This window comes from Ochotona curzoniae, unplaced genomic scaffold, assembly GCF_017591425.1.
Source record: "Ochotona curzoniae isolate NIBS_2020 unplaced genomic scaffold, NIBS_Ocur_1.0 contig_908, whole genome shotgun sequence".
Lineage (NCBI taxonomy): Eukaryota > Metazoa > Chordata > Mammalia > Lagomorpha > Ochotonidae > Ochotona > Ochotona curzoniae.
Window position 1 is genome coordinate 9,219,083 of NW_024466607.1, and position 14,276 is coordinate 9,233,358.

Consider the following 14,276-nt stretch of genomic DNA (forward strand, 5'->3'; position numbering starts at 1 on the left):
GCTATCTGGTGAGTTCTGGACAACTGAGCACCGGGAAGAGTGACCCCAAAGCCATTGGGAGAGCCAGTGAATGGGGGCAGGTGGTCAGAGGTTAGAGGTCAGAGGATGCCTAGGACTCAGCAGTGGCCTCACTGCCCTTGGCGGAAGCAGGCTTGGCTGAGTTCACGTACAGAGAGGACTGTACCCGCGACTTCCAGAGACAGACAAGGGAGGAGCAGGCAACTCCCCTGTGCTCACACCCTCCCCTTCATCACGTGGATGCAGACACAGTAGGTGGGCTTCGGAATCAAATTCCCTTCCCTGAAAACTGGGTGACAATCCGAATTCTCCATCAAGTAGAGGAAATGAAGCCAAATGCACAGAGGTGAGCAGACCCAGCCCAGGCCTCAGAGCCTGTACCCGGACCTGCTGTCCAGTCTGACCCTCCTGGGACACCCCTACGAAAGCCAAGGCCAAGGGCTGGTGACTGGCCTGTAAGCACCCTATGGGAAAAGGCCACGTAGGATCTGACAGGCTGGGGCAAGGACTACCTCCTCTAAAAACTGGTGGTCATGTACAGGACTGAAGTCTCAGGGTCCGGGAGGCTGACCAGAGGACAGATCATGACAGGTTGGTGGCATTTCTGGGTCAGTGGGAAGGACCCCCGGGCTGGCAGATCTTTCAGGGCCAGCTCACAGGTGTCCAGTGCGTTCCGTGCTGAGGTTGGGACCAGTGTGTACTTAAGGCCAGCAGCGCCCCAACTGTCTGTCCTCTGCAGGGTTTCCAGCAGCCCCTTGCAGTCCCACGGTGGGACGTGTGGGGGCAGCACAGCCCAGGAATGTAACCACCGCCCAGGTCATTGGCCTTCTGAGGACACAATACCAGGCAGGGTCAAGCCCTCTGGGTTCTGTCTGAGGCTCTCGCCACATGGCATCATGTTCCTCCACTTGCCTCCTTGGACTGGAGAAGGGATGACACAGGGCTGGAAGCCAGATTGGGCAGGAAAACCAGGATGAAGAGCCGAGTACAAGAGGCAGAGCAGTCGCACTACGCAGCGGGGTGGAAGGAGGCAGGGAGGGAGGACGGGAAAGACACCTGTCTGTGTGTGTGTGTATGTGTGAGTGTGCGCACGCGCGCACGTGTGTGTGTGTGGCTAAGTCAGCGATGGGGTCGTGAGGAGGACCTGTTAGCTCTGCGCGTTTTCAACCTGCGTTCCCCAAGCTGACATTGGCAATGATCGCAGGGAATCACTCCTGCTCCCCCAGCCCACCCCTCTGCACTCGGTTCTCCAGGAGCAGGTGCTGGGGGGACTGCGCAGGTGCAGGTGGCTTCCTCAGGAGCCCAGAGTCCCCTGTCAGGGCGGGGGAGGGGAGAACAGGAAGTGAGAAGGGAAGAGAAATGCTTGAGGCTGTGTCAGTACCTGGTAGGCAGCTCTCCCCAGTGCCCAGTGATGGCGCGGAGTGCGGCTTGGAGTCATCGCAGCTCAGGGGTCAGCTCCCCGCAGCCTCCGCCTCAGCCTTGCCTGCGGCCATTTCATCTGCACAGGTGGAGTTGCAGATCTAGCCGCCAGACACAGAGGTGGGGAAGGGGAGGTGACAGGCCCATGCATCCGTGCTCCCCACTCAGCCAAGGAGGTTGGCAGAGGCCAGACTCCTGCTTCCACCACATGGGCAAGGATGCCGCGTCCCTGCTCTGACGGGGCCCTCTGTCTCTCAGCCATGGCTAAGAGCCGTGCCACAGCCTAGCCCTCTACCGAGATGGATCTGAAGGCACCCAGGAAGTCTCATCTAAGCAAGTCCAGAATCAAGGCCCAGGAGAGATTTGCCAAGAACTTCCCATACAGGTGCAAGGCTCCCAGACTTCCCTACAATCAAGCCCTGCTTCCCAGGACTCCCTGGGGGACAAGTTCTGCCTGGGGTGGAGGGGTGGGCAGCAGGGGGTGGACAAGAGTGGAGTGAGCACCTCTGGGCCCCAGGGAGCCCCTGAACCCCGCCTCCTTGCTCTGTTGACAGCTGGAGGGAGGGGGTCCTCCTTTACCCCCTCCCCCATTGCAGCCTAAACTGAGGGGCCTAATGGGGTTCTGTTCACAAGGCACTCAGAGCAGTTGCTGTGCATAGAAAGTTCTCGAGAGCTGCTGGGTTTGCCTAGTGGCTGCAGGTCCCCGCCACATCCCAGGTGTCCACTGCTGCAGGCTGTCCTGGCTGTCAGAGCCTGGCCCGGAGTCACTGAAACCCTGGGAGGTCAAGGACACCACGCAGAAGGAGAAGCTGCCCCCGCAGAAGAAGCTGGTGCCCACCAGGTCCATCCCAATCCGAGGGTAAGCCTCCTTGGTATCCATATGCCCCTAACCGCTGGGCTTCTGCATGCCAGGTCCACGCTGTCCTCCCTATGTGCTCCATTCCACAGCCCGGAAGGCTGAGTCCAGGAAGAGGATATAGAAGGCAGGCAGGCAGCTGCCCACACAGGCACTTCCGGGTGAGGTGCAGGGCACTGGACATAGGGGAAAGGCAGAGTGACCAACATGTTCTCAAACTCACCTTCAGATAGACCATGTTAACATACACGGGCACACACACACACCCTGCTCCCCACAACCATAACCCTGACCCCTGCCCTAGGCTTTCTGCCACCCACCCTACCCCTGCCCTGTGGGCTGTAGGTGCACAGCAGCCCCAGGCTTCTGCCCCAGAGCGGGGTGGCTGCGGGGAGGTGTGCTGCACTGGGGCAGGGAGCAGGGCCGTGCACGCATGCCCAGAGATGGGAGAGCAAATGAGAACAAGTACAAACATCATGACCACACGGAGGGTCCAGCTTCCAGAGAAGTTTGAGGACTACTTGCAGGATGGGCCAGCAGGGTGCTAAAGGCCTGCCTGGACCTGGGATAGGAATGCTGCACTGAAGCAGACAGCTGGCAGGGTCAGATCTGGATTTAGCTGCTGGAGAAGGTGGGATGGAAGTGACTGGGTGCTTCACAGGTGCGGGTTAGGGGTGAGGTGAGGGCAGGGAGCAGCGTCTTGGGAGGACTGGGTTGTAGGGATGGGATGTAGGGGAGAGGGGTGGTTTGTGGGGGAGGAAATCCATGTCCCAGGGCAGATTGGCATGACTCAGCCTATCAGCAGGAGTAGGATCTCACCCAGTGACCAAGCAGGATTCTGGACCATGCCCCCAGCCACACACGGGGGCTAGGGAGAGGCTGTGGGAAGAGCTGGGAGGGCTGGAAAGGGGTCTGGTTTCCTCGGTCACCTGGTTCCTCCTGTCCCCCCTCTTCAATCTGTGGCCTGCTCTGGAGAGTCATCCTGTGTGGTTTCCTGTAGGCTCGGAGCTCCAGATTTTGCAGCCTTATGGGGCTTCTGTCCGCGGCCATCGCTGCCTCTGCCACCGCAGCTGTGTAACCTCTGGGAGCTCAAGTTACTCAGCTGTCGCTTCCCCAAACAGCTGGCTCAAGAACTGTCCCTGCTGCATGCCCATACTAACCATCCCTACATTCCCAAGGAGGCAGCAAGGCCCTCCAGGAGCCTGGTCTAGAGCCCAGATGCTGGCCAGGCGTCCCTTGGGCTGCCTTCTGGGCACCTTGCCCTGGGTGGTGCACACAGACCTGAGCCTCTTGGCCATGGTGAACCAGGAGCTCCCCGTCTCCCTTCAGACAATGCCATGCCAATAAATTTTGCAGGTTCAACCCCACTTGCATGCTGTGTATCTGCTTTGCCTCCCTGAACCCACCCTGAGCACAAGGAGTTTTCATTTGCAGGCTTGGAGTAAGGACTGACTCAACACACACAGGAGACACTGGGCCAAGCTGTCCATTCTAGAACAACTAGGAACACCTGAATATCCACTCATGACAGACAGTCCTACTATGTAGCTACAGGTCTGCAATATTAGGCAGCCATCAAAATGAAGCAGCGGGCATTAGTCCATTTCTTGCTGTAGCAAGATACCCAAGGCTGGGGGCTGTGTGAGGAGGAGCAGTTTGTGGAGCTCATGATTTTGGAAACTAGAAGTTCAGGAAGCAGCAGCCCTGTGATCCGGGGCCCTGGCATGGGCCTGCTGACACCCAGTGTCATGGCGGGAGCCGAGTCGTGCAGCAAACAACACCCCCTGCCAATCCCAGGTCTTCCCAGTGCCACCTTCTCCCCTTGCTGCCAGCACCTGCACCCTTAGGGGACAAGCCCCAGCCAAGCTCCACCAAGCGGACCAAAGTGGAGTCTCCTGTGGGGAGCACTAGGAGGAGAGTACACCAGTGTGTATCATGCTACCCCCTTGTGTAGAACAGGGCTGTGGGTGTGGAGCAGGGGGAGCCTGGGAAAGGGCAGGCAGGAAGGCACACCTTTGTCTGAAGTTGTTACTGGCTAATTGAGCACCACATTGTTGCTGGATTGTGTGTGGCTAAATGAGAAGCAGCCTGTAATACAACAGGGGGACTCCCTGCTTACACCCGCCTGGGTGGCTGGGATAAGCCCCCGGAGCCCATGGAGCCCATGGGTTGTGGACATTTTTCTTTCAAATAAATTCAACTGAGGAAAAATGGTATCTCGATATCTTGCGCCCTGCTGATGGGGTACATAAGGAAGAATCGTGCCCGATGCCACTTGCTTTTCCACCCAGCCTCAAGTGGCGGAGAGTCCTAGGGTAACGACCGTTGTTCACGCACGCTTCAGTGTTTGGGTTTCTCCATCCACTTTCCAGCAGAGACGTCTCTGCTGCTGTGGATGCTGCTGCTACTCAGGGAATTCCTGTTCCCCAACCCCAATTCTACCTGGAGGACACCCCCTGAAGGAAGGAATTGTGGGTGGGATGGGCGGGTCCTGCCACCTGCCCCTCCAGCCCACTGACCTGTTGGCTGCTGCAACACTTAACTGGAGCAGCAGGGGGCAGCAGGGAAGCTTGCCTGGCCCAGGGTGGCCAGCCGGTGGGCACAGTGTGTGGATGGCAGGCAGCTGTGCCTCTCCAGCCGCGTGAGGCATGGGAGTCAGGCTGTTGTTGGCAGCGAGGCAGCAATGTATTTTAGACAAATGCTAGTCTCCCAGAAAGCTGCCTGGATGACAAAGTCACAAGATTAAAAACAAAAACACCACAATTGCCAAAATAAAAAAGGGGGGAGGAAGCACATTTATTTTCCTGGTCATGAAAACCAGGGAAGCAAAACAACGTTTGAACTTAAGCTAAACAACGTCTTTGTAACTCCATCCACCAGAGCTACCTCTGTCCTGGACACAGGTCAGCACCCTGTATTTTTGAGAGACCGGGAGGCTGGCAAGTGAAAGCCAACTTCAAGTTCAACCTCAGTGTAGGCTCTCAGTCCCTTTGGAATTTGCCTGCGGCTTGACTAGACAATCACGGGGTGAAAAGGGCGCCCTCTTCTCTCGTCCAGCTTGACTCAACCAGGAAGGACCTTACTGGTGGGTGGCAGGCGAGCAGCCTGTGACTTGTCAGGCCAGAGACGTCTGGCAGCAGCCGAAGAGGTCAGGGGACAGACCACAGCAGGTGGAACCCCCTGATGATAGCAAGGGGATAAGAAAGAGACCCCTCCCCCCGAGTTGCTACCATTCCCTCCAGCCCGTGGAGGCCTGGGCATGGCCCCCCACATACAGAGTACAGAGCCACGTGGCAGTGGGCACAGCTACACGCAAGACCTCAGCACTGACATGGGCGTCATAGCCAACAGCAACGGGGAGGACAGAGTAGTGTAGTGGCTGCCCCACCCAGGGGGGAATTGACAGGTATCAGAATGTCAAGGTGGGTGAAGAGGGGACTCAGCAGAGTGGCAGGGTGGCATTGAATCGTGGTCCCTGCTGGGCTGTGACATTGGCTGACATTGGTCAGCACACAGGTCCCATAGAGGCCATACAGAGGCCAAGTTAGCTGCAAGCCAAGCTGTATGTCATCACACTAGGTGTGTGCCTGCTAAGCGCACAGTGACAGGTGACAGTGGAGGCTGCAGAGCACCTAGTACTGGCTGTGTCCATGCTTCCACTGCAGGCCAGGCTCAGAAGGACTGGACAGTGGTCTAGGGAGGCCTGGTACTAGGTGTGGAGGGTTGTGAGGTTTTTGTGTCCCCACAGTGAAGGAAAATGGCCCAAACTCAGGGGAAAGCTAGTAGTGTAGCATCATGCCTTCCGGGGTGCCCCAGGGCTGGCCACCTCAATCCTCGCAGAAAGGGCCCCTGGACACAGCCTCGGGGTGAGGGCCCTGGGAGGGACAGTGTCAAGGTCAGGGGACAGCAGAGGCCAAGGCTGCATGGGAGTGGAAGTGGACTGTTGATCACTGGCTACCCACAGCTGGTGTTGGGCCTCACCCTTGCCAAGCCAACCTTCCTCATTGTTTCTTGTTTCCAAAGACTCAAGCACGCACTGCCAAAGTTCTGGCGTGTTCCCCAAGGAAAGTGACAGTAGCTATTAAAGTGACATGCAGCTTCTCTTAGGGGTCTCTCGTGACCTGCTGTGTCCCCAAAGGCAGCAGGACAAGCTGGGGCCTCATGGCGCCACAGTCCAGCACTTGCATATGCACACACACACACACACACACACACACACACGCATACTCTCACACATAAGAGGCCAAGCAAGGCCTGGGGTTGGCTAAGCTAGCTTGGGCTTTAATCCGTACCTGGGGAACTGCCTGGAATTTAACCTCCCGCACAGTGCCACCTCTCCCCACGTAGGCTTTCATGTCTGTGGGGACCCAGGCTGTGCTAGCATCTTCTCTTTGCAAGCATGTGTCAGTCTTCGGCCACCTAAGAGTAGCGAAGCTGATGTTCTGAGACCTAAGTGAGTTGCCCAAGACCAGGCAGCACTGTGCCCTCTGAGAATAGCACCGGGAAGTAGAGAGATGCCCCCCATTTCCACATACCCCTGTGCCAAACACAGAAAGTAACAAAAGGTTTATTGTTACTATTTTTTAAAAAGCCAGGTCCTGAGCAAACCTGCCACAGCATTGCAGCCGGGGCTCAGTGGACATTGGAGAAATCCAGCACCTTGCCGAGGAGACAGCAAAAGTGCCAGCCACACGGAGGCAGGGTGAGTGGGGGTGGGCTTTTCCTGGCTGACACAGTGCAGGCTGCTCACACTGGTCCCTGCAAACTTCTCACAAGAATGACCCTGCCCTGTGAGTGGACAATGGAAGGGCCTCTCTCCTTGCCAGCATGGGCCAGGTGGACGGAGCTGCTGGCTGGACCACAGGCTGCTGAGAGCCACATGTCCCACATCCTGTGAAGCTTACACAATGTACAGGTTTAGGGGTACACAGTTGATCCCCACGGGGGCCCCCAAAAAACCTGGTTATGAAGGAACTGTCCACAGCAGGAGGTGCCTGCCAGCTCAATGTATGGCTACTTTAGTGGGCTGCATCCAACCAAGCCTGGCGTGACCTGATAGCCAGGCCAGCTGACAATCAGGCAAGCAGTGGTGCCGTAGTTCTTCCAGCGGGGTTCCGGGGTCCCTGGATCTTGCCAGAAATGTGCCCAATTCGGTCCCACCGGAAGCCTGGGCGTTAGTGCAGCCGCAGGTAGGGGGGCGCGGAGTAATTGAAAAGCAGGAAGTCCATCTTGTAGAGGTCGAAGAGGCGCCTCTGGTAGAATGGGCTGATGTCCCGGAAGAGGAGCGCTGCGTAATCGCGCGCCGCCATCACAGCTTTGGGCCTCGGGGGTGCGGGGAAGCGCAGCCCCGGCTCGCCCGCCAGGCCTAGCACAAAGGCCGCGTCCTCAGCCAGCGTCTCGAACTTGCCCACCACGTCGTAACGCAGGCGGCACGGGTGGCAGAGCGCATGTGCGCGCTCCCAGTGCTCGTTGAAGGGCTCCTGGCGGCGCGTGCGCGGGTCCAGCAGGTAGGCCAGGAACTCGGCGAAGCGCACGTCGTGGCCGCGCGCCAGCGCCTCCGGCCCGGCCTGGGGCCGCAGGCGGCGTACGATGCGCGTGCCATAGCGCCGCTGGAAGGCCGCGCTGTAGGGCCGAGCGAACTTGTTGCGGTAGGCGGACGCCAGGCGCTCGAAGGGGTCGCGCACGAACAGGAAGGCCAGGTAGGTGCGAAGACGCCGGTTGATCTCGGCCGGGCTGAAGTCGGCCAGCGAGGGCAGGCGGCCGGGCAGGTGCGCCTCGTGCGCGGGGATGCCGCGTGGGTCTCCGCGGGCGCCGCCACTCAGCGTCAGCAGCACGCGCTTCCAATTGGTGCAGGCCACCTTAGGCACGTAGCAATAGAGTAGGCCGTGCGTGTCATCCACCAGCACGTGCCTCAAGTCCTCTGGCCGCAGCAGGCGCTGCCGGCGTGTATGGCGGCTGCAGGCTCGGCGCAGCTGGTCGCGCCGCTGCCGGTGCACCTCGGCCAGGGGCGAGCGCAGGCCCTGCGGGGCGAGACGACTGTGGGGACTCTAAAACTTGTTGGCTGATCGGCAAAGCTGAAAGAAGGCTCCAGCTTGTAGGCAAAGAAATGCAGGCTTCCAATTCTCCTGGCCTGCGAGCAGGGGCCGGCTTAGGAGGCCGTGTGTGCCAGGGACCCTTAGACCGTCCACGTGGATGGCTTCACCTATGGCAGCCAGCCATGGTGACAGTTTGAAAAGGTGACGGAGCCATCTGGTGAGGCACCATCCCTGCTGACTGGTGGCTGCGGGGTCCCCAGCAAGCAAGGCACCCTCTCTGAGCCAGGGCCTCCCCAGTTAGCTCCTCGGGGTGTGGGTCCAGCTCTGCCGCACTCAGATCTTTCTCCACACAGCAGCCCGAGGATTCTGACAATGCCACTCCTGCTTAACTCTACCCCCATACATGGCTCTCTACTGTCCCTGCCACATCTCTGGGGCGTGCTGGGTTGCTGCCAGCCCCTGCAGATCAACCCACATGCCCTCTTCTGCCCTCCAAACCCTGCCAGGCCCATGGCACCACAGTTTCCTCTGCCTGCTTGACCCCTACTGTCTTGCCCTTGATTGTTGACTTGAGGCCCCAGCACCAGGGATGATGGGACAATGGACCCCGCTTCTGACCCTGCCACCCTGCCATGGGACTGTCAGTTTTGTAAGGGCAGGAGCCCAGGCCACCTGCAACCACCAGATCTCAGCATCCTGAGCATGCAGTAGGCGCCCAGTGCATGCTGTCTGCACAGGTGCTCCTGTGTGCCTGGGTGTGCAGGCTCCCCCTGACCTCCAGTGGACTTTCTGACTGCATGGTAAGCTGGCAATGGGGGTCTTTCCTGGGAGGGGGATGGATAGTCTGACCCTCACCCCCTGGGGTCGTGGGGGGACACACCAGTGTGCTGCAGCAGCGTGTAGTGCTGCCTGGTGTAGGGCAGAGGGCAAAGCTTGCATTGCTGATATGATGATGTTTTCCACTGGGATGGGTGATCAGGCCATTCCTCCCACGCCCACCCAGGGTGCTAAGAGTGTCCATTCCGGTGTCTGTGTGTGTGTGTGAGAGAGAGAGAGAGAGAGAGAGAGACATGGAGGACCTAGCAGACATTGGAAGTGGGGGCAAGCGAGTCACCTGGGCCCTGTGCTTGAGGCTCCGTGGTGGTGGGGCAGCCTGCACATTGCCATGTTAGCTCAAGGTGCTGAGGTTACCAGGACCACTGTCCTCGCACTGAGGGCAGGCACAGGGCCTGGTTCTTGCAGTGATGACGTCAGGCGCAGGGTCACACAGTGTGGCCACAATCTACTATGAATGGGGAGGGCCACAAGAGTGCAGATGGCTGGGAACTGCTGCTCTCTAACATTCATCCCTTGGTGTTGGTGTCTGGATTGAGGCTATAACTGTAGGAAGGCCCAGGATGGCCAGTGTGGGGTCCAGACCCACAGCAGGTGAGTGCTGGGGCTGTTGGCTCCCATTCCTGGGAATCTGCCAGTCCACCTACCTGGTCCAGGTCATGGAGCCTTTGCAGAGGACTTTTCCTCCCTCTGAGCCAGTTGGGGCCCAGGGCCCTGCTCTCCAATGCTGTAGGGGGGGGGGGCAGAAGAGAGGTGCCAGTCAGCCGGTAGGGCAGGTGGTTCAGCTAACCTGCTGAAGTCACCTTTGGCCCCTCTGTGTCCACCCGGATGCAGGGGGGCTTGCTGGAGACAGGGAGGACTCTCCACTGGGGCAATATCTTTGGTGCCATGCCTGCCCCCATGTCCTGCTACCGAAACTGCAGGATGTCAGGCAAGAGGAACCGAGAAGAAGGAAGATGGCCCATAAACCACAGACCTTTCAGAAAAGTTCTGCCTGTCACCATCACCTGCTTCTGTCTGTTCTTGTCCCGTGCCCTCCCACCACGCCAGGCCAGGCCCCTCCCCGCCTCCAGGATGTCCACTGGACTCCGGCTCAAGGCTCAGGGGTCAGTGAATTCCAAACACTTGAATCCATCTCTGGGCTCCACTTCCTGCCTAAGGCACAGCCATTTCTGCTGAGAGACTGTGGGTCCTTCTCACCTTCTCACACATGAGGAGGGTCCCCCTGGCTGGGGTCACGCAGTGCCAGCCATGCTGGGGCCTTAGAGATGCAGGTGCCCATGGGTAAGGGTCAGGAGGAGGCAGTTCCCCCAGGTCCCAGGGCTTGCAGGCACCCAGCCTTCCAGAAATATCAATCTTGCCGAGCGTCTTTCATTCCTGGCCAGGCATAACTTGCAGGAGAGACCCCTCCCCACCACCCAAAAACTGTTGGTGGGGAGGGGGAGGGGGAAGCAGGCCCTGAGAGGCCCAGAGTAGCTGTTGGCAGTGATTACAGGGCTGGGCTGCCTCAGGCAGGCCCTGCCCTTCCTGCCATATGGATGGAGGATGGAGGGTGGGCAGGCCAGTTAGGAAGGGAGAGCCGTGGGTGGAGGAGTGTGGGGAGGGGGGCTAGCATGGAGATGCCTGGGCTCAGGACACCTGGGAGTGTCCCCAGCCCTTTAACGCCCACTGTCAGTGTCCCTGGTGTCTGGCCTGTGTCCTTCAGGGCTGCACTTCACGTCCAAGGTTCCAGGGCTGGGAGCTTCCTGGTTGACATAGATGTGGTGAGCCAAGGAGAGTGGCACTGGGCTGGGTCTGAGGGTGGTATAGGAAGTGTCTGCGGCCCAGAGGGAGTCCCCCAAAGATTCAGAGGGGAGTGGGGAGTGGGAAGGTGCTTTGTATACACTTCCCCATCAGGCTGTGCCCCCATTTCACAGACAGGAAAAGTGAGAGGCAGAGAAGCTTGCCCAAAGCCTCACAGTCTGCTTGCTGTGCCCGCACAGAGTTGGAGCCCAGTCCTGCCTGTGCCTCCATCCCTCCTCCACGCCGCCAGGCCAGTTGTCTCCATGGCAGTGTGGGTGCCCTGGGTACAGTGCCACCCCCAGAGGGGTGGCAAGAAGGTGACCAAGAAGGATGGCATGGTCCTTGGCACACCCACTGACTGTACAGGGTAGCAGGGCACAGGGGACCCCTGCGGGGTGATGTTCGTCCCACACATGCCTGGTGCAGCAAGTTGAGGTTACGCCATGCAGCACCTGGTTAATAAATTGCCACTGGTCAGTGTTGCAAAAGCTACTGTAGCCAGGCTGACTCCATGAGGAGCTTTGTGGTGGGGCCTGTGCTCCAGGGGACTTCCAGGGGGACCTTCCTTCTGGTGACACATGGGACAAGCACATGGGACAAGCACATGGGACAAGCCCTTCATGAAGACAAACCAACCGCACCCCCAGATTTTTGGGGGGGACTGGAAATTTTGGGTTAATTCAGACCCCACCTGTGGGACTTCACCACCTGTGCACAGTGGAACCCTGGTCAGCCCCGGGCAGTGCTTGGATGTGCATCTATCCGCTTTTGCCCTGCAGTGATCGGAACTCCACTTCTGCCTCCCCCGGCACAGTTAGCTGTGGCCAGGCCCCAGCAGGCATCCTGGGATGAGGAGTTTCTTACAGGGTCTGCAGGGTCTGTCCCCCTCCCTTCCAGGGACACGTGTCTAGAGAGTGCCAGAGGCTGCCAGTCACAGACGCTATGGAACCACACCCCAGACTGTGCCGGGGGACACACAGGGTCAAGGTGGGGTTGGGCATGGGTTGGCGAAAACGACTTCAGCTCCCTCCTGTGGGCTCCAGGAAACATCCAGGTATGGCTGGTTGGGTCCAGCCTCAGGGGAAGATGTGCCAGCCACTCACCTGACCCCACCCTAGCCTCATCCCAAAGACCAGAGGAGACCATGGAGGGAGGAACAGAGCATGGCCAGCAGAAGGGGATATTCAGCCCTTGCCGTCCACAATCTTATTGAAGTTCCTCTTCCAGCAGCCCTATATGTAAACACTTAGTGTTCCATTTTACAGATAGGACTGTTGAGGCCCAGGGAAGGGAGGGGGGAGGCTGATGACCCTGGCTGCTGCTGCCTCCCTTCCTGGGCCTAAGTCACCACCATGTTTCCCTTCCCCCCTCCTACCCCTGCTAAGACAGCCTCCTACCACTGCCCAGGGCCCGGCTCACCCTGGGGCATGGTCTCATGAGCTGGGGCCGAGTCTGAAGGATACAAGGGTGGCACTGGCCCACTGTGAGGGTGGAGGAGTGGACCCCCAAGCCCATGGCTCCCTGCACACTCACAGGGAGGGTGGACAGGACTGCAGTCCCCACCCTGGGTGGCCTGTGTACCTAGCACAGGAGGAAGACCCAGGTACGCAGGCTGCATGGATGGGCCCAATGTTGGGGGAACCTGCAGTGAAGGGTCAGATCGCTGGAGCAGAGCAGGGGGCGGGGGAGACAGAGGGCCCAGCTGCCACTCACCTGGATACAGGGCGCGGGGTGCCACGCACAGGAGCAGGAGCGCGGTGCCCAGGCACGTGGTCGCCAGCCAGCGCCGCCGGGCGCAGCGCTTTCCCATGCTGTGCAGGCGCGCAACGGTGTCGCAGGCAACTGGCCAGGGGGAGCGGGGCCCGGCCCCCACACAGGACCCGCCCTTCGGACTGGCTCTGCCTGTCCCACCCCTCCCTGCGGGTGGCGGTGGACCCAGGCGCCTGGCTCGCCTCGGGAGTGGAGTCTGAGGCGAATCCCTGCCGCCTGCTGGTGGTGGATCTGTCTCCCTGCCCTGCTGGATAGAGTCGGGCGCCACTTGTGCGGGGCAGAGCGGGACTGTGACGCTCCTGGGATCTGCCCTCGTCCGTGGGGAGACGGGGGAGGAGCAGGAGTACTGTCACATGGCCAGGGTGGGGGGCACTCCTGGGCAGTGCCCCTTTCTAAGCCAGGTCTGTGGTGAGCCAGGGCATCCAGTGGGCCCTGTCCCACTGCTCCCCCAAGCATGTCCCCTTCTCCAGGCCCTTCTCTCCATTGGCTCCAGGTACTGCCTGAACCCCAGGTCAGGAGCAGCCAGATTCTGGAAGGAAAAAATAGGGTCTCCGGGTCACCCTGTACCCTGGGTCTCAGGGCTGTTATCTTCATCTTACCCCCCAGGTAGTTGCCTGCACTAACCTGGGGGAGGGGGAGGGGTGCTGTCAGCACAGATAGGACAGAGTGAGAGTAAAGTCCAGCTTTGAAAGATAAACACAGGTGGCCAGCCTGGTGGAGGTGGGGATGGAGAGCCCTGGCCAACCCCCAGGGTCGTGCTGCCCAGAAGTGGAGCCGCAGGGTCCCCCAGCAGGCAGGTGGTTGTCCTGGGTGTGTGGAGGTGTGCCTGTGAATCATGGTTGAACAGTGGGGGTGTGAAGAGCAAACCCTGCCTTGAACTCTGGCTGCTCTTGGAACATGTGGGGACTCCAGAGTTTGCTGCTGTCACTCACGGACTGTGGGCTGGGGAGAGCCTGGGCGCTCTGTGTACCAGCTCTGTGCGCAACTTGTAAATATTTGGTGTTCCTGATCGTTTCACGGCTACTGCTTGGCGTGTGGTTCTGGTTCCTCTCCCACTTGTGCCGTACAGAAATTCCTTATGGTTGCATTTGTGGAAGTTTTGGGAGCTCTACTTAGAAACATTGAGCAGACAATAGCTGCAATGGCTTCAAGATGAGACTTTAAATGGTAATGTGGCAGAGGAATAGGAAACCAAGCTCCCAGAGATAGGAAGGTCCTCATGGTGACTTTCCCGGCTTTGGTAGCCTCCAGCTCATCCCAAGCCTGGTCATCACGTCCATGCTGGCTCCTGGTCTCATCTAAACCTATGTTCCTAAGCTCCTACCAACCCTCCCTCTCTAGTCCCCGGCCCTCCGTGCCAGAGTCTTGGTCCTCTTGTCTGCCATCTGGTGGCCAAAATTGAGTATAGCGTCTCAGGCCCACCTTGCCAGAGCCGGGCCTGGAAATAGGCAGATCTCAATGTGTGAGGGTGGAGAGGTCTGGCTACGGGTGCAGACCCCATTAGGAGCTCCCCCGAGAGAGAAGTGGCTCCTGTATCCTGCTGGCCGCTCATGGGCATCGTG

At 59.2% G+C, this 14,276-nt stretch overlaps 2 protein-coding genes across 2 annotated transcripts; one reads left to right on the forward strand and one right to left on the reverse strand.

Moving 5' to 3' along the window:
• Positions 1-1,736: 1,736 nt before the first annotated feature.
• CUNH3orf22 (chromosome unknown C3orf22 homolog) lies at positions 1,737-3,556 on the forward strand. The gene is made up of 3 exons (XM_040994877.1): positions 1,737-1,822; positions 2,171-2,296; positions 3,294-3,556. Exons 1-3 carry the CDS (start codon positions 1,737-1,739, stop codon positions 3,502-3,504), a joined length of 423 nt encoding a protein of 140 aa, XP_040850811.1. The 3' UTR covers positions 3,505-3,556.
• Positions 3,557-7,467: 3,911 nt separating this feature from the next.
• Positions 7,468-12,754, reverse strand: CHST13 (carbohydrate sulfotransferase 13). The gene is made up of 3 exons (XM_040995088.1): positions 12,658-12,754; positions 9,810-9,889; positions 7,468-8,313 (listed from the first exon to the last, which is right to left on the reverse strand). Exons 1-3 carry the CDS (start codon positions 12,752-12,754, stop codon positions 7,468-7,470), a joined length of 1,023 nt encoding a protein of 340 aa, XP_040851022.1.
• Between the last annotated feature and the right edge of the window lie 1,522 nt (positions 12,755-14,276).

What these genes read in the sequence shown, in the direction of transcription:
- CHST13 (XM_040995088.1), bottom strand. Translation starts at nt 12,754, where the DNA reads ATGGGAAAGCGCTGCGCCCGGCGGCGCTGGCTGGCGACCACGTGCCTG. An exon ending in ACCCCGCGCCCTGTATCCAG is followed by an intron (nt 9,890 to 12,657) that starts GTGAGTGGCAGC and finishes CCCCCCCTACAG; the next exon opens with CATTGGAGAGCAGGGCCCTG. An exon ending in GGCTCCATGACCTGGACCAG is followed by an intron (nt 8,314 to 9,809) that starts GTAGGTGGACTG and finishes CTCGCCCCGCAG; the next exon opens with GGCCTGCGCTCGCCCCTGGC.
- CUNH3orf22 (XM_040994877.1), top strand. Translation starts at nt 1,737, where the DNA reads ATGGATCTGAAGGCACCCAGGAAGTCTCATCTAAGCAAGTCCAGAATC. An exon ending in GCCAAGAACTTCCCATACAG is followed by an intron (nt 1,823 to 2,170) that starts GTGCAAGGCTCC and finishes CCACTGCTGCAG; the next exon opens with GCTGTCCTGGCTGTCAGAGC. An exon ending in AGGTCCATCCCAATCCGAGG is followed by an intron (nt 2,297 to 3,293) that starts GTAAGCCTCCTT and finishes GGTTTCCTGTAG; the next exon opens with GCTCGGAGCTCCAGATTTTG.